Consider the following 18,935-nt stretch of genomic DNA (forward strand, 5'->3'; position numbering starts at 1 on the left):
GTCTAGGCAACTCTCTTACAACATCTATGAAGTTTTTACTCTCCTTTCAATTCCCCTGTTGGATTGACCTCACCTCCCTTTGTGCCTCCATAGCATACTTTATCATAGCCTTGGTCTGTCATACTTATTAAGCACCTACTCTACATGTCAGGCACTGTGTTCAGCACTAGACCATCCACGATTAAGAGAATGAGGTTCTTGTTCCCAGGGAAATTCTGAAAGGTGAAAAAGAAAGCCATGGTTCTCACTGGAGGCAGTACTGCCCCCTAGCGGCCCTTTGAAAAAGTGGGGGGAAGTTTTCTGTTACCACAGTAATGGGAGGGTACAAGCTGGCATTTTGTAGTCAGGGGCCAGGAATACTAAATGTCTTATAAGTGCAGCACAACTTTAGAATGTTCCACCAAACATTCATGTGCGAAAATCTGTTCATAGTTATCCAAGCCTGGGACCTAACTCCATTTTACGCACAAACCCAAACTACTTGGTGCTTTTTATGTTGTCTTTGCTTGTGCAACAGATGGAAAACAGCTACTGTCCATCATTGTGGGTTTATAGAAGAAACATTTTTTTAAGTAGCATGTGTTTATAAAAAAAGTTAAGAATCCCTTGGATGATAGATTCATGCAATAGCAATGAAGAAGAAAATGATTGCCTTACTCTATACATAAAAGTAAGAACTTTCCAGAGTAAATGTTAAAAAAAGATTCTGTTCATTATTGTGTGTATGTTTGTATATACTGAGCTATAATATACAGTGCACAGCTTGATGAATTGGTAAACACACGTACACATTAAGACATGTAACTGCCACCTGGATCTAGATAGAGTGTCTGCATAGTTGGGAAACATAGGATAAACTTATTTTTAAATAGTATGTTACATTTTCAAATAATGTGCCCATTGTATTTTCATGTGTACAATAAATTCAGACAAAGTGTCCCAAAAATCTAGAAACATCAGGAAAATATCCTATTACAGTTTTTTACATTTTAGAAGTTGGACCCATTGTTTTATTTTATTTTATTTTTTAAACATCTTTATTGGAGTATAATTGCTTTACAATGGTGTGTTAGTTTCTGCTTTATAACAAAGTGAATCAGTTGTACGTATACGTATATCTCCATATCTCTTCCCTCTTGCGTCTCCTTCCCTCCCACCCTCCCTATCCCACCCCTCTAGGTGGTCACAAAGCACCGAGCTGATCTCCCTGTGCTATGCGGCTGCTTCCCACTAGCTATCTATATTACATTTGGTAGTGTATATATGTCCATGCCACTCTCTCACTTTGTCACAGCTTACCCTTCCCCCTCCCCGTATCCTCAAGTCCATTCTCTAGTAAGTCTGTGTCTTTATTCCCATCGTCTTGCCCCTAAGTTCTAAATGACCTTTTTTTTTTTTTTTTTTTTTTTAGATTCCATATATATGTGTTAGCATACGGTATTTGTTTTTCTCTTTCTGACTTACTTCACTCAAAGACAGACTCTAGGTCCATCCACCTCACTACAAATAACTCAATTTCATTTCTTTTTATGGCTGAGTAATATTCCATTGTATATATGCGCCACATCTTCTTATCCTTTCATCTGTTGATGGACACTTAGGTTGCTGCCATGTCCTGGCTATTGTAAATAGAGCTGCAATGAACATTGTGGTACATGACTCTTTTTGAATTTTGGTTTTCTCAGGGTATATGCCCAGTACTGGGATTGCTGGGTCGTATGGTAGTTCTATTTTTAGTTTTTTAAGGAACCTCCAAGCTGTTCTCCATAGTGGCTGTATCAATTTACATTCCCACCAACAGTACAAGAGGGTTCCCTTTTCTCCACACCCTCTCCAGCATTTATTGTTTGTAGATTTTTTGATGATGGCCATTCTGACCGGTGTGAGATGATATCTCATTGTAGTTTTGATTTGCATTTCTCTAATGATTAATGATGTTGAGCATTCTTTCATGTGTTTGTTGGCAATCTGTATATCTTCTTTGGAGAAATGTCTGTTTAGGTCTTCTGCCCATTTTTGGATTGGGTTGTTTGTTTTTTTGATATTGAGCTGCATGAGCTGCTTGTAAATTTTGGAGATTAATCCTTTGTCAGTTGCTTCATTTGCAAGTATTTTCTCTCATTCTGAGGGTTGTCTTTTTGTCTTATTTATGGTTTCCTTTGCTTTGCAAAAGCTTTTGAGTTTCATTAGGTCCCATTTGTTTATTTTTGTTTTTATTTCCATTTCTCTAGGAGGTGGGTCAAAAGGGATCTTGCTGTGATTTATGTCAAAGAGTGTTCTGCATATGTTTTCCTCTGAGAGTTTGATACTGTCTGGCCTTACATTTAGGTCTCTAATCCATTTTGAGTTTATTTTTATGTATGGTGTTAGGGAGTGTTCTAATTTCATTCTTTTACATGTAGCCGTCCAGTTTTCCCAGCACCACTTATTGAAGAGACTGTCTTTTCTGCAGTGTATATTCTTGCCTCCTTTATCAAAGATGAGGTGACCATATGTGTGTGGGTTTATCTCTGGGCTTTCTATCCTGTTCCATGGATCTGTATTTCTGTTTTTGTGCCAGTACCATACTGTCTTGATTACCGTAGCTTTGTAGTATAGTTTGAAGTCAGGTAGCTTGATTCCTCCAGCTCTGTTTTTTTCCCTCAAGATTGCTTTGGCTATTCAGGGTCTTTTGTGTTTCCATACAAATTGTGCAATTTTTTGTTCTAGCTCTGTGAAAAATGCCAGTGGTAGTTTGATAGGGATTGCATTGAATCTGTAGATTGCTTTGGGTAGTAGAGTCATTTTCACAATGTTGATTCTTCCAATCCAAGAACATGGTATATCTCTCCATCTATTTGTATCATCTTTAATTTCTTTCATCAGTGTCTTAGAATTTTCTGCATACAGGTCTTTTGTCTCTTTAGGTAGGTTTATTCCTAGATATTTTATTCTTGTTGTTGCAGTGGTAAATGGGAGTGTTTTCTTAATTTCACTTTCAGATTTTTCATCATTAGTGTATAGGAATGCAAGAGACTTCTGTGCATTAATTTTGTATCCTGCTGCTTTACCAAATTCATTGATTAGTTCTAGTAGTTTTCTGGTAGCATCTTTAGGATTCTCCATGTATAGTATCATGTCATCTGCAAACAGTGACAGCTTTATTTCTTCTTTTCCAATTTGGATTCCTTTTATTTCTTTTGTTCCTGATCTTATTGGAAATGGTTTCAGTTTTTCACCATTGAGGATGATGTTGGCTGTGGGTTTGTCATATATGGCCTTTATTATGTTGAGGTAAGTTCCCTCTATGCCTACTTTCTGGAGGGTTTTTATCGTAAATGGGTGTTGAATTTTGTCGAAAGCTTTCTCTGCATCTTTTGAGATGATCATATGGTTTTTCTCCTTCAATTTGTTAATACGGTGTATCACATTGATTGATTTGCATATGTTGAAGAATCCTTGCATTCCTGGGATAAACCCCACTTGATCATGGTGTATGATCCTTTTAATGTGCTGTTGGATTCTGTTTGCTAGTATTTTGTTGAGGATTTTTGCATCTATGTTCATCAGTGATATTGGCCTGTAGTTTTCTTTCTTTGTGACATCTTTGTCTGGTTTTGGTATCAGGGTGATGGTGGCCTCATAGAACGAGTTTGGGAGTGTTCCTCCCTCTGCTATATTTTGGAAGAGTCTGAGAAGGATAGGTGTTAGCTCTTCTCTAAATGTTTGATAGAGTTTGCCTGTGAAGCCATCTGGTCCTGGGCTTTTGTTTGTTGGAAGATTTTTAATCACAGTTTCAATTTCAGTGCTTGTGATTGGTCTGTTCGTATTTTCTATTTCTTCCTGGTTCAGTCTCGGAAGGTTGTGCATTTCTAAGAATTTGTCCATTTCTTCCAGGTTGTCCATTTTATTGGCGTATAATTGCTAGTAGTAATCTCTTATGATCCTTTGTATTTCTACAGTGTCAGTTGTTACTTCTCCTTTTTCATTTCTAATTCTATTGATTTGAGTCTTCTCCTTTTTTTTCTTGATGAGTCTGGCTAATGGTTTATCAGTTTTGTTTATCTTCTCAAAAAACCAGCTTTTAGTTTTTATTGATCTTTGCTATCATTTCCTTCATTTCTTTTTCATTTGTTTCTGATCTGATCTTTATGATTTCTTTTCTTCTGCTAACTTTAGGGTTCTTTTGTTCTTCTTCCTCTAATTGCTTTAGGTCTAAGGTTGTTTATTTGAGTTGTTTCTTGTTTCTTGAGGTAGGATGGTATTGCTATAAACTTCCCTCTTAGAACTGCTTTTGCTGCATCCCATAGGTTTTGGGTTGTCGTGTTTTCATTGTCATTTGTTTCTAGGTATTTTTTTGATTTCCTCTTTGATTTCTTCAGTGATCTCTTGGTTGTTAAGTAGTGTATTGTTTAGCCTCCATGTGTTTGTATTTTTTACAGATTTTTTTCCTGTAATTGATATCTAGTCTCATAGCATTGTGGTTGGAAAAGATACTTGATACGATTTCAATTTTCTTAAATTTACCAAGGCTTGATTTGTGACCCAAGATATGATCTATCCTGGAGAATGTTCCATGAACACTTGAGAAGAAAGTGTATTCTGTTGTTTTTGGATGGAATGTCCTATAAATATCAATTAAGTCCATCTTGTTTAATGTCTCATTTAAAGCTTGTGTTTCCTTATTTATTTTCATTTTGGATGATCTGTCCATTGGTGAAAGTGGGGTGTTAAAGTCCCCTACTATGATTGTGTTACTGTCGATTTCCCCTTTTATGGCTGTTAGTATTTGCCATATTGAGGTGCTCCTATGCTGGGTGCATAAATATTTACAATTGTTATATCTTCTTCTTGGATTGATCCCTTGATCATTATGTACTGTCCTTCCTTGTCTCTTGTAATAGTCTTTTTTTAAAGTCTGTTTTGTCTGATATGAAAATTGCTACTCCAGCTTTCTTTTGATTTCCATTTGCATGGAATATCTTTTTCCATCCCCTCACTTTCGGTCTGTATGTGTCCCTAGGTCTGAAGTGGGTCTCTTGTAGACAGCATATATATGGGTCTTGTTTTTGTATCCATTCAGCCAGTCTATGTATTTTGGTTGGAGCATTTAATCCATTTACATTTAAGGTAATTATTGATATGTATGTTCCTATTACCATTTTCTTAATTGTTTTGGGTTTGTTATTGTAGGTCTTTTCGATCTCTTTTGTTTCCTGCCTAGAGAAGTTCCTTTAGCATTTGTTGTAAAGCTGGTTTGGTGGCGCTGAATTCTCTTAGCTTTTGCTTGTCTGTAAAGGTTTTAATTTCTCTGTCAAGTCTGAATGAGATCCTTGCTGGGTAGAGTAATCTTGGTTGCAGTTTTTTCCCCTTCATCACTTTAAATATGTCCTGCCACTCCCTTCTGGCTTGCAGAGTTTCTGCTGAAAGATCAGCTCTTAACCTTATGGGGATTCCCTTGTATGTTATTTGTTGTTTTTCCCTTGCTGCTTTTAATATTTTTTGTTTGTATTTAATTTTTGATAGTTTGATTAATATGTGTATTGGTGTGTTTCTCCTTGGATTTATCCTGTATGGGACTCTCTGTGCTTCCAGGACTTGATTAACTATTTCCTTTCCCATGTTAGGGAAGTTTTCCACTATAATCTCTTCAAATATTTTCTCAGTCCCTTTCTTTTTCTCTTCTTCTTCTGGGACCCCTGTAATTGGAATGTGGTGTGTTTAATGTTGTCCCAGAGGTGTCTGAGACTGTCCTCAATTCTTTTCATTCTTTTTTCTTTATTCTGCTCTGCAGTAGTTATTTCTACTATTTTATCTTCCAGGTCACTTACCCGTTCTTCTACCTCAGTTATTCTGCTATTGACCCCTTCTAGAGAATTTTTAATTTCATTTATTGTGTTGTTCATCACTGTTTGTTTGCTCTTTAGTTCTTCTTGGTCCTTGTTAAACGTTTCTTGTATTTTCTCCATTCTATTTCCAAGGTTTGGGATCATCTTTACTATCATTATTCTGACTTCTTTTTCAGTTAGATTGCCTTTTTCCTCTTCATTTGTTAGGTCTCGTGGGTTTTTACCTTGCTCCTTCATCTGCTGTGTGTTTCTCTGTCTTCTCATTTTGCTTACCTTACTGTGTTTGGGGTCTCCTTTTCGCAGGCTGCAGGTTCATAGTTCCCGTTGTTTTTGGTGTCTGCCCCCAGTGGCTAAGGTTGGTTCAGTGGGTTGTGTAGGCTTCCTGGGTGGAGGGGACTAGTGCCTGTGTTCTGGTGGATGAGACTGGATCTTGTCTTTCTGGTGGGCAGGCCTACATCTGGTGGTGTGTTTTGAGGTGTCTGTGGCCTTATTATGATCTTAGGCAGCCTCTCTGCTAATGGGTGGGGTTGTGTTCCTGTCTTGCTAGTTGTTTGGCATAAGGTGTCCAGCACTGTAGCTTGCTGGTCGTTGAGTGGAGCTGGGTCTTGGCGTTGAGATGGAGATCTCTGGGAGATTTTCGCTGTTTGATATTACGTGGAGCTGGGAGGTCTCTTGTGGACCAATGTCCTGAACTTGGCTCTCCCACCTCAGAGGCACAGCCCTGATGCCTGGCTGGAGCACCAAGAGCCTGTCATCCACTCGGCTCAGAATAAAAGGGAGGAAAAAAAAGAAAGAAAGAAAGAAGAAGATAAAATAAAATAAAGTTATTAAAATAAAAAATAAAATGTAATTATTTAAAAAAATATTTTTAAGTAATTAAGAAAAAGAAAGAAAGAAGAGAGCAACCACACCAAAAAAGAAATCCACCAATGATAACAAGCGCTAAAAACTCTACTAAGAAAAACAAAAAACAAAAAACAACAACCAAAAAAACGGACATACAGAACCCTAGGACAGATGGTAAAAGCAAAGCTATGCAGACAAAATCACACGCAGAAGCATACATATACACATTCACAAAAAGAGAAAAAGGGGAAAAAATATATATATCTTGCTCCCAAAGTCCACCTCCTCAATTTGGGATGATTCGTTGTCTATTTAGGTATCCCACACATGCAGGGTACATCACGTTGATTGTGGAGATTTGATCCACTGCTCCTGAGGCTGCTGGGAGAGATTTCCCTTTCTCTTCTTTGTTTGCACGGCTCCTGGGGTTCAGCTTTGGATTTGGCCCTGCCTCTGCGTGTAGGTCGCCTGCGCACGTCTGTTCTTCGCTCACACAGGACGGGGTTAAAGGAGCAGCTGCTTTGGGGGCTCTGGCTCAGTCAGGCCGGGGGGAGGGAGGGGTACGGATGCGGGTCGAGCCTACGGCAGCAGTGGCTGGCATGACGTTGCACCAGCCTGAGGCGTGCTGTGTGTTCTCCCGGGGAAGTTGTCCCTGGATCACAGGACCCTGGCAGTGGCGGGCTGCACAGGCTCCCGGGAGGGGAGGTGTGGATAGTGACCTGTGCTTGCACACAGGCTTCTTGGTGGCTGCAGCAGCAACCTTAGCGTCTCATGCCCGTCTCTGGGGTCTGCGCTGATAGCCGCGGCTTGCGCCCATCTCTGGAGCTCCTTTAAGCAGTGCTCTTAATCCCCTCTCCTCGCGCACCAGGAAACAAAGAGGGAAGAAAAAGTCTCTTGCCTCTTCGGCAGGTCCACACTTTTCCCCGACTCCCTCCCGGCTAGCCATGGCGCACTAGTCCCTTCAGGCTGTGTTCACGAAGCCAACCCCAGTCCTCTCCCTGGGATCTGACCTCCGAAGCCAGAGCCTCAGCTCCCAGCCCCCGCCCGCCCCGGCGGCTGAGCAGACAAGCCTCTCGGGCTGGTGAGTGCTGGTTGGCACCGATCCTCTGTGCGGGAATCTCTCCGCTGTGCCCTCCACACCCCTGTTGCTGTGCTCTCCTCCGTGGCTCCGAAGCTCCCCCGCTCCGCCACCTGCAGTCTCTGCCCGTGAAGGGGCTTCCTAGTGTGTGGAAACCTTTCCTTCTTCACAGCTCCCTCCCAGAGGTGCAGGTCCCGTCCCTATTCTTTTGTCTCTGTTTTTCCTTTTTTCTTTTGCCCTATCCAGGTACGTGGGGAGTTTCTTGACTTTTGGGAGGTCTGAGGTCTTCTGCCACCATTCAGTAGGTGTCCTGTAGGAGTTGCTCCACATGTAGATGTATTTCTGATGTATTTGTGGGGAGGAAGGTGATCTCCACGTCTTACTCTTCCGCCATCTTGAAGCTCCTCTCCTAAATGTCGTGGCTGTAGGTAGGAGGCCTCAGTTCCTTGCCACATGGCTCTCTCCTTAGGGCTGCTTGAGTGTCCTCATGACATGGCAGCCGGCTCACCCCAGGATGAGTGATCTGGCACAAGGTGGCCATCCCTGGTTTCGCATCAACATGATCTCAGGCGCAAACCTCCTTCTTTTTCCATTTTGTCTTTAAGTTACTTGTTGAAACAACCAGCCCGTGGTCCCCAGGACTGTCGCAGCTTTGGCTGGTGGGGCCCCTCCAGAGCCGGCCGGACCCACTGTTTTAAATTTTACTTGAAAAGGTAATTTGAGGTTGAAGGAAAAGATATTGAGTATATTATTTGCAAATGTAACTAGCACACATTTATCCGGCTTCCCAACTTTACAGACGCTCTGTACCCAAAAAAGTTTACTTACATTCCTTCCTGGTCAGTATTCTGCTGCTATCAGAGGTAACCACCATTCTGACTTACATCATCATATTTCTTCAAATATTCTTTCTATCTCTGTTGGTTTACATGTGCAGGAAAGGTAAGTTGAACTAAAAAGAAACAACTATTTGCAACCAGTTACATTTTATCAGTCTAATTATGAAATGTTTTAGATCCAGTTACAACTTTCATACTCCCTTTTTTCAAAAGATGATGAATTACTTAGAGCGTTGTGTGTAGAACAAAGCTAATGGGAAATATGTAATAGAAGATTTGAGAGTCCTTTTAATAGAACCAAATGTTACTGAATTAATAGAAGCACACGAAATGTAGGAATCTCATTTTTTTATTAATAAAAATGATTTTTAAATACTTCCTATTATTGCCACACTAAGTATTAAAAACTATTTTTGTACAGTGATAAGAAATTATGTGAATATTAAATTTTTAATTCGATTTTTAGATTGCTTGTCTTTACTCTTACTCTGAATCTATCCACAAAGGTCCACCACATATCTTCTCTGTAGTTTCTCATATTTCTGTTTTTGTCTTATCCATTCTCTATTGCCTGCCGCCTTTCAACAGTGTGATCTCTGAATTCTTTTTGAGTGGATGTATATACTGAATGTAATCTGAATTATGGTGAATTTCAAAGTAGGAGATATGTTTTCTGTTGGATTTAATCTTATACTTTCCCATGTTTTAATGTAGGGAATTATTTTGATATGACACTTTTAATAAGGCCATCTCATTTGTAGATATATTATACTTCCTAATTTTCACCATTTTAACCTCCTGTATTTTGTCTTGGTATGTTATCCACACTCTTAAGATTATTTCCTCCTCCTTGTCATATTCAAATAAATCTAGTCTGTTATTTCTCTGATCTTTTGTTTTCTATATAGAATAGTCTCTGATCTTTTGTTTTCTGTATAGAATGGCTTCTAAATATAAATTTTCTTAAATCCAAATGTACCCAGTATAAATAGGTACAGGCATCTGAGTACTTCATTACATTTTTTTGATATGGTTGGATCTGAACATATTAAATATGTTAAATAATACTCTATTATGATAAGTATATATGTCTATATTTCCATTTATGTGTGTAGAAATATCTGTGAAATTTATTTTAGAATAGCAAAGGGGACTTTACAAAATACGTTTTAAAGGGGAAGGTTAGATCCGATAAGGTTGAGAAACACTCTTCTAGACAAGTTAGTGCAGTGGAGTCTTCCAGGTATTTTACTGGAACTGTTCAGGACCCAGTGGGAGCCTGTCACAAGGGAATGGTCAGTTCAGGCAGGGAGTGGAATGTGTGGCAGTGATCATGGAAACTAGAGACTGCCTGGGGCAAGTTTGAGCTGATTTTGAAAAAGTATGACTTGTTTCTGTATGTTTCCATGTGTCTCTCTCTTTTCAACTGAAAGTTCCTTGAGGGGCAGAGACCATTTTTCCTTACTCTGAGTACCTACTGCTGGTATTTGTCCATGGAAAGTACATAATAAATGCTAGAAGAATGGGCAGCTCCACGCAGGTGTGCAAGTTTGATGAGGAGAGAATGTGGGCCTGGCTGGAAGCCAGATTGCTACAAAAGTACTGAAGGTTGGATCATTTATTTGCCATACCCAGGGGAAATTTTAATAATTGCCTGAGTGCTCTTGGGGGAATCTCCCCAAATTGTAAAAGAATTGAAATTAAATTAGCATATTATTTTAAGGCAAGGGTCCTGAGAATATAGGAGGCTGTGAACTTGGAGAGGAAAAAAATTACATTGTTATTTTTATTAACCTCAAACTGAAATTTAGCATTTCCTTCAATTTTGAATGCAGGTAATGGTGGTAGTATTAGCAGTACCTGTAATTTTTTTTTTTTTTTTTTTGCTACTGGAAGCCACAGATATTTTCAGTTTCAGTTGTTGCAGATACCTCGCAATATTGTTTATACTCATTATTTTCTTATTATGGTAATTAGACCTGCCACTCGATCTTTTTGTTTAAATCATTAATAAAGAAGCGCCTATATTACCTATTACATTTTTTAAGTAATTATATTTTTAAATTATATTTTAAAACATTGTTCTGAAATTCTAGAGTAAGCAAAACTAACGTATAATGATAGAAATCAGATGAGTGGTTGCTTCCTGTATAGAAGATTGGGAAAGGGGCACAAGAAAACTTTCTGGAGTGATGGAAATGTCCCATGTCTTTGGTGTACATTTGTCAAAGGTGATTGAATGCTAAACTTAAGTTATTCATTTAACTGTATGTACATTATACCTCAATTTAAAAAATAAATACATTAAAAAATATTCTGAGAAGGGGTCCACAGGCTTCACCAAATTGCCAAAGAAATCTCTGGGAACAAAAAAAGGTCAAGAACCCTTTTTCTGAGGCTATCATGTTGCCTTTGCCTTTGCCTTTCTCCTTTAAGTGCCTGTTCTCTCAGTTCCTTTTTTTTTTTTAATTAATTTTTATTGGAGTATAGTTGCTTTACAGTGTTGTGTTTTTACTGTACAGCAAAGTGAATCAGCTATACATATACATGTATTCCCTCTTTTTTGGATTTCCTTCCCATTTAGGTCACACAGAGCATTGAGTAGAGTTCCCTGTGCTATACAGTAGGTTCTCATTAGTTATCTATTTTATACATAGTATCAACAGTGTATATATGTCAGTCCCAATCTCCCAGTTCATCCCACCCTGCCCCTTCCCCCTTGATATCCATGTTTGTTTTCTACATCTGTGTCTCTGTTTCTGCTTTGCAAATAAGATCATCTATACCATTTTTCTAGATTCCACATATATGCGTTAATAAAAGATATTTGTTTTTCTCTTTCCGACTTACTTCACTCTGTATGACAGCCTCTAGGTCCATCCACGTCTCTACAAATGGCCCAATTTCGTTCCTTTTTAAGGCTGAGTAACATTCCATTGTATATATGTACCACATCTTCTTTATCCATTCATCTTTCGATGGCCATTTAGGTTGTTTCCATGTCCTGGCTATTATCAGTAGTGCTGCTATGAACATTGGGGTGCATGTGTCTTTTTGAATTATGGTTTTCTCAGGGTATATGCCTAGGAGTGGGATTGCTGGGTCATATGGTAGTTCTAATTTTAGTTTTTTAAGGAACCTCCAGACTGTTCTCCATAGTGGCTGTATCAATTTACATTCCTACCAACAGTGTAAGAGGGTTCCCTTTTCTCCACATCCTCTCCGGCATCTCTGTTGCCTTTGCTATTCATTTTCTTTTTTCTAAATGTGTTCTCACTTTTTTGAGCTAAGAAAAGTCAGAAAAGAAAAAGAGCAGCTATGAAAGAAATTCTTTGCTTGGCTTATTTGCCAATCTGTTGAAGTCAGTAAAACTGTGGCCTTCCTAACATAGTTATATACTTGCTTAGACTTTAAGAAATTTCTAGTGAGAACTACTCTTCTAAAAACTAATTTGTAGATGATTTCATAATGGAATGATTTTTCTTATCTCCAGTTTCACTTGGAGTTTTAGTAGGATTTTTATACAGAGGTATCATTGAATATGCAGTTCTGTTATGAAGTAGGCATGAACATTTGTAACACAGATTGGAAGAAAAGAAAATGTATTAGGAATCAGAAAAGCATCGAGTGGGGCTTCCCTGGTGACGCAGTGGTTAAGAATCTGCCTGCCAATGCAGGGGACACGGGTTCGAGCCCTGGTCCGGGAAGATCCCACATGCCGCGGAGCGACTAAGCCCGTGTGCCACAACTACTGAGCCTGCGTGCCACAACTACCGAAGCCCGCATGCCTAGATCTCGTGCTCCACAGCAAGAGAAGCAACCACAATGAGAAGCCCCCGCGCCTCAATGAAGAGTAGCCCCCGCTCGCCGCAGCTAGAGAAAGCCCGCGTGTAGCAGCAAAGACCCAACGCAGCCATAAATAAATAAACAAACAAACAAATAATTTTTTAAAAAAGAAAAGCATTGAGGAAGTAAGGAAAGAAAAATGAATATTACTGATAATCTATTCCACATTTTCTTTTTCAGAAATTCCATCTAGATGTCCTTGATATATAATGTGACTGTATATTCTAAGTTCAAATATGTTTTACTTTTATAAAATTCAGAGTACTACAGATACCAAATATTAGCCTATATTTATTTTAAAATGTGATAGTGCTTGAAGATGTTAAACATAGTGGTAGATAATATGCAGAACAAACATTAGGTTCTTTTTTAGGGACACACAGTGTTAAGACTACTCATAGTACAACTCTTGTCTATCATTTTATTTTATTTTTAAAAAATTATTTATTTATTTATTTATTTATTTATTTTTGGCTGCATTGGGTCTTCGTTGCTGCATGCAGGCTTTCTCTAGTTGCAGTGAGCAGGGGCTACTGTTTGTTGCAGTGTGCAGGCTTCTCATTTCGGTGGCTTCTCTTGTTGTGGAGCACGGGCTCTAGGCGCATGGGCTTCAGTAGTTGTGGCTCGTTGGCTCTAGAGCGCAGGCTCAGTAGTTGTAGCGCACGGGCTCAGTTGCTCCGCGGCATGTGGGATCTTCCCAGACCAGGGCTCGAACCCGTGCCAGGCAGATTCTTAACCACTGTGCCACCAGGGACGTCCCTGTCTATCATTTTATACTTATAAGCATAAGTTTTTCTCTGCTATTCTAATATTTTCACGGTCTTTTTATTTATCTAGATAAACTTAATAGGACACTTGTTTTAATTAGATTACAAAGTATTCTAAGAAAGATTGAGCTAAGGTGAATAGTCCTAACAGATTGTTGTCCAGATAGCATCTGCATGGCTCTTATGACTTGGTATTAGATAAAAAGCCTAAAATACTGTTTGACGGTTTCTTTGCAGCCCCTCGTATGGAAAACTTGAAATGCAGGGGAGAAACAATAGCTAAGGAGATCAGTGAAGCCATGAAGGTAAAAGCTACATACTAAATTATAAGTGAATAACATGTGTGGCTAGGTGTTTGCTTTTAGCATTCATAGGTGTTTTAGTCTGTTGTAACAGGAATTCTCAGTAGTCTTTTAAATAGATCTTTAATGAATTTATTAAGTGATAGTAACATTCAGGATAACTACCATTTATTAGGCACCTACTATGTGCCAGTATTATACCTGGCTTCTTTAAAGGTTGGCTATATTTTTGAGTTCTGAGAGTTAGCAATCCATCAAACAATTCTGGATAATAATACCAGTTAACATTTAGTCAGCATTTAGTATGGATCAGGCACCATCTAATTGCTTTACATGTATTATATTTCCTCATTTAATCCTTACACTAACCCTCTGAGATAGGTACTGCTACTGTTTTACAGATAAGGAAACCAAGGCACAGAGGGGCTAAGTAGATTGCCCAAATAAATAATTGTGCCAGGATTTAAACCCTAGATGTTTAGCTCCAGAGCCTATACTCCTAACCACTATATTATACTGTGTTGACGCAAATAATCAATAAACAATATACAGTAAGAATAGAAGAAGAGTTTTATTAGAGCCAAACTGAGGACTATAGCCCAGGAAACAGCTTCTCAGTAGCTCTGCTGGGACTGCTCCGAAGGGGTAGGGGAGGAGCCAGGATATATGAATTTTTTTGGCTGGAAAAAATGTGGTCACGGTTACAGCTTGGTAAAAGATTACTGCTAACCACAAAGAACGGACATCTCAAGTAAATGAATTTAGGATTTTTTCTGTGTATGGGAAGATGCAAGAATCTGGGGTCATTGAAATTCATCCTTAAATATGCATCTTAACTATCTAGAAGCCTGTACATCCAAAGCACAGAATGCCTGAATTCCCCTGAGGGCTCACTGTCTTGGGTGGCTGCAGTGGGTTGCAGCTTAACCCTTTATGTAAGTGGATGATGAACAAATTCTTTTCTTTAATGATGAAAGCAGATGTACAATGTATGTTTGACAGGCCACAAGACAGGCTGTTTCAGTTAGCATAAAGTTCAGGCTAAACCATGTATAAGCCAGAGTGATTTCCCCATACCTCAATATGTGAAAATTTCTTCCATCAACTGCATATCTAACTTGGAGTTTTAATATTATTATCATAAAATTGTTTATATTATTGACATTTATTTTGCCCAAACAGAAAATATTTAGATTTCTAGTACATGAAAATTATTTTAAAACTCCTTCACAATCTCCTCTGTTTTGATCATCTTCTGTAACATTCTTTTGTGGTTTGTACTTATGCCATGATTTTCTGGTACTCACACTTCTCTCATAACATGTTCTTAATCAGGAGTTGGCAAACTGTGGTGGGACAGGGTAAAATCCAGCCTGCCACCTGTTTTTGTAAATAAAACTATTTTGGAACACAGCCACGTACATTCATTTACTTATTGTCTATGGCTTCTTTACATTACAACAGGAAAGTTGAATACTTGCGACAGAGATGTAAAGGCCCTCAGAGCCTAAAATGTTTACTGTATGGCCCTTTACAGGAAAAATGTGCTGATCCCTGCTCTTGATAATTAAGATTTCTAAAATACTTACTATCCTAAAATATGGAATTTCAGACATTAAATTTTAAACTCTGTAATTCTGTTACCTCTTATTTTGCCAGAGTTTTATTTTACTACCAGGCATTATAGGAACAGAACATATCTTTTTAGTTTTAGCTTTTTGTTAAAATTCCTCAGCTAAAACTGGTATTTTAAGGTAAAGTTGAATATCTATGACCTAAAAAATTAGGTTTTAGAAAAAGCCTTGACCTGAAGAGTTAAAATACTCAAGTGTTGTGTCTATCTCTGTGTGTTTGCGTTTCATTCTGAGATTAATGTTAAGTATTACTGTTATTTGTTTTTTAAGTCCTTGCCTGCATTAATTGAACAAGGAGATGGATTTTCCCAAGTTTTAAAGATGCAGCCTGTTATCCAGCTCCAGAGAGTCCACCAAGAAGTGTTTTCCGGTTGTTGTAGGAAACCAGATGTTAAACCTGAGAGCTTTATAGCACAAATAGAAACCACACCAGCAGAGACTTCTGCTAGGAAAGACACTGACTTGGTACTGAGAAGAAAGCGAACTGAAGACTGCCCCCAGAGAAAATGGTATCCACTGCGGCCAAAGAGAATCAGTCTTGACACATAAACTCTTTTTGTTTATCTTGGGAGTTGAGATTAGGCACTATCAACATTTAGATTCCAGCTTAATGCCCAGACCGGACTTCATTTAAAAAACAGATAAGTAGTGATTCTTTTACACAAATATAGTAGCTCTGTGCTGGGGTATGATGTAATATTGTATTTCTTTCCTCACCTTTGCATTGATAGTCAGTGAAAAGCGTATTGTTTGAATATTGGCACAAAGCCTGTCAATGGTCATTAAGAGTGCAAACTTTTACTGTCCTTGAATACCATCAACACTTGGCTGCCTTACAGCTTTTATGGAATTTCAGAAGTAACATATTCCATTGGGTTTCTTGGATATACATCTTTCTTTTAAAAAGAGAGCTGTGTGACAGTTGTCGTTATTTAAGGGCTGAAAGTCATCATCAGTTCTGCACAGGAGCAGATGCAGTCCTCCCCCACCCCTGCAAAGCAGTTTGATTTATCAAATTAGCGTGCAGGTGACAAGACTGGCTCTGACTTTGTTACTCTAAGTTCCGCTAATTTGGATTTGTGGGATTAATTTTAGGATTTTTTGGTTTTGTTTTATAAGATAAAGAAGATGATTATTTGTGTACAAATTTCTCTTAGAAATAAAAATTGGCATGTAGCCAATGTTTCTTACCGACACTTGTTTTGCATAGATCTCTTAACTTTTAAACATAATTTGACTTGCAACTAATAGTTTCGTTTCAGGATTTCTGATTATTTCTTTGTAAATGACTCCAGGTCAAAAATATATATCAGATTAATACATTAAACAAATTGTCATTGTGGAACAAATATAGATGCAATCATACTGAACTATTTTACATTTAAGAATGTTTATATATCAAGTATATAATCATGGGTTGAAGTCTGAGAAAGCTATATTGCCTATACTTCTAACATTAACTGCAGTTTCTTATCTCTTATTGTGTCTCTTACATTGATACAATGTAGGCAGGGTCATCTGATTTGCCAGCTGTTTCCCTATTAATGACTGAATACCTTCATTCCTTTGCAGAGGAATTTACTAATCACGAGGCTGGAAAATCCGTACTTCTCTTGTTCATTATGTCTTAATAATCATAAAAGTCTAAATGTGACAGAAAATCTGTCTCAGTGAAGAAAACTTACAAAGCTACTTTATCGCATTCTGTATTTGAATGTTACAACTTGAGATCTGTATATTTGTACACAGCAGTGTGTTTTTTATTAAAATAATGTACAAAGACTTCAACCTTATACTGTGTATTTTTTAAAAATTAACTTATTTATTTATTTTTGGCTGCATTGGGTCTTTGTTGCTGCGTGCGGGCTTTCTCTAGTTGCGGCGAGTGAGGGCTACTCTTCATTGCGGTGCACGGGCTTCTCATTGCGGTGGCTTCTCTTGTGGAGCACGGGCTCTAGGCGTGTGGGCTTCAGTAGTTGTGGCTCACGGGCTTCAGTAGTTGTGGCTCGCAGGCTGTAGAGCGCAGGCTCAGTAGTTGTGGCGCACAGGCTTAGTTGCTCCGTGGTATGTGGGATCTTCCCCGACCAGGGCTCAAACCCGTGTCCCCTGCATTGGCAGGCGGATTCTTAACCACTGAGCCACCAGGGAAGCCCCTGTGTGTTTTTAAGAGTTGTCTCAGGCCTTCTTGAGCTCAGGTTTAGTTAGATGGTAGATCAGCACCTTGCATTTCAGAACATACTAAATTTCACTTTAAAACTGTTTTGAGTCTACAGAATATTGCTATACAAATGCAGTGCTAACTTTTTCATAGTACAGAATTCTGTATGAGTAATTTCACTTCAAAAGCATGCAGACAAAAGAATTATTGTTAATTCTCCTAGATTAGATAATTGCATTGTGTTTACATAAGAAAATGTCTCCCTTTTTTTAAGAGATTCATATTGAGATACATAGAGTTTAATGACTTGATGTCTTAGATTTGTTCTGAAATATGTCAGCAAAGAAAAAAAAGGAAAAGGAATAGATTAAGCAAGTGTGGCAAAAATCTTGATAATGTTGGATCTGTGTGAGGCTCTAATCTTTCTACTCCTGGGTCTGGAAATTTTTGTAATTAAAAAAAAGTTTTGTTCTTTTTAAAGTGCTCAGACAGGCAGCTGAAACTTTTTTTTGGGGGGGGGGTGGGAATCGAACCCACACCCCCTGCGTTAGAAGCACAAAGTCTTAAGCACTCGACTGCCAGGGAAGTCCCTGAAACTTGAAATCTTTCAGAGAGCCCCAACTTTCACTCCACAGTTATAGCAGAGTTACAAATGAAATACCATTAGGAAAGAAAATATATTAGCATTATTAACTAAGATAAACATGGCTGATATCAGTAATAATATTGATAATATACATTTTTAAGAAGAGAAATTGAGTTTCTGCATAGACCGAGAACTAAGCTAGCTAAGGTGATAAAAGGTCAGAAAGTTTATAGTTGCAGGGAATGTTGAAGGAAAGAATAGAAAATCAAATATTGACCTACCTATGGTAAAAAGAAGGCTGGATTGGATGGAGTCTTAAAATTTCCTTTCAACAAAAACCAGAGCCAAACAAACAAAAAAACACAACATGGAAAGGTTTTAACCTCTTCCACTGGAGAGAGAACACTGTTAAAGCAGCTGGTTTCTGAAAACATTGAAGGAATATCTGTGTTTTCCAGACTTCAGCCATTAGAAACTGTATTAGTCGGTTTGAGTTGCTATAACAAAATACCACAGACTGGGTGGCCTAAACAACAGAAATTTAATGTCTCACAGTTCTGGAGGCTTGAAGTCCATGATCAAGGCAAATTCGGTTTCTGGTGAGGTTTCTCTTCCTTCATGCATGCATTGGGGGTTGGGGGATGTTGGTGTCTTTTCTTACAAGGACATTAATCTTATTAGATCAGGGTTGCACCCATATAACCTCATTTGACCTTAATTACTTCCTTAGAGGCCCCATTTCCAAATACAGCCACACGGGGGGCAGGGTGGGGGCAGGGTTAGGGCTTCAACCTATGGATTTTGAGGGGAAGCAAACATTTAGTCCATAACACTAGATAAGAGAAATCTTTTCCTAGACCTCTTTCTCTGGGTCTTTATGGCTTGGGCTGCATAGAGAACAAAGCCAATGAAATCAAACTTTTAATTTGCTTCAAAATGTAGCTATCTCTAAGAATGAGCTTGTTTGACTTCTATTGAAGGCCTTGGTTTTTCCCTACACACCTTCATTCATTTGTTAATCCATTCAGCAGATTCCTGTTAGTCACTACTC

At 38.5% G+C, this 18,935-nt stretch overlaps 1 protein-coding gene across 1 annotated transcript in view; it reads left to right on the forward strand.

Moving 5' to 3' along the window:
- NSL1 (NSL1 component of MIS12 kinetochore complex) overlaps positions 1–16,888 on the forward strand; it is a 51,589-nt gene extending 34,701 nt beyond the window's left edge. Inside the window, exons 5-6 of the mRNA XM_068541466.1 lie at positions 13,442–13,509; positions 15,411–16,888. Of these exons, the coding sequence (XP_068397567.1) occupies positions 13,442–13,509; positions 15,411–15,689 (347 nt within the window). The 3' untranslated portion in view covers positions 15,690–16,888. The remainder of the gene's footprint in view (positions 1–13,441; positions 13,510–15,410) is intronic.
- Positions 16,889–18,935: the final 2,047 nt, after the last annotated feature.

Source organism: Eschrichtius robustus, chromosome 3, assembly GCF_028021215.1.
Source record: "Eschrichtius robustus isolate mEscRob2 chromosome 3, mEscRob2.pri, whole genome shotgun sequence".
Taxonomy (NCBI): Eukaryota; Metazoa; Chordata; class Mammalia; order Artiodactyla; family Eschrichtiidae; genus Eschrichtius; species Eschrichtius robustus.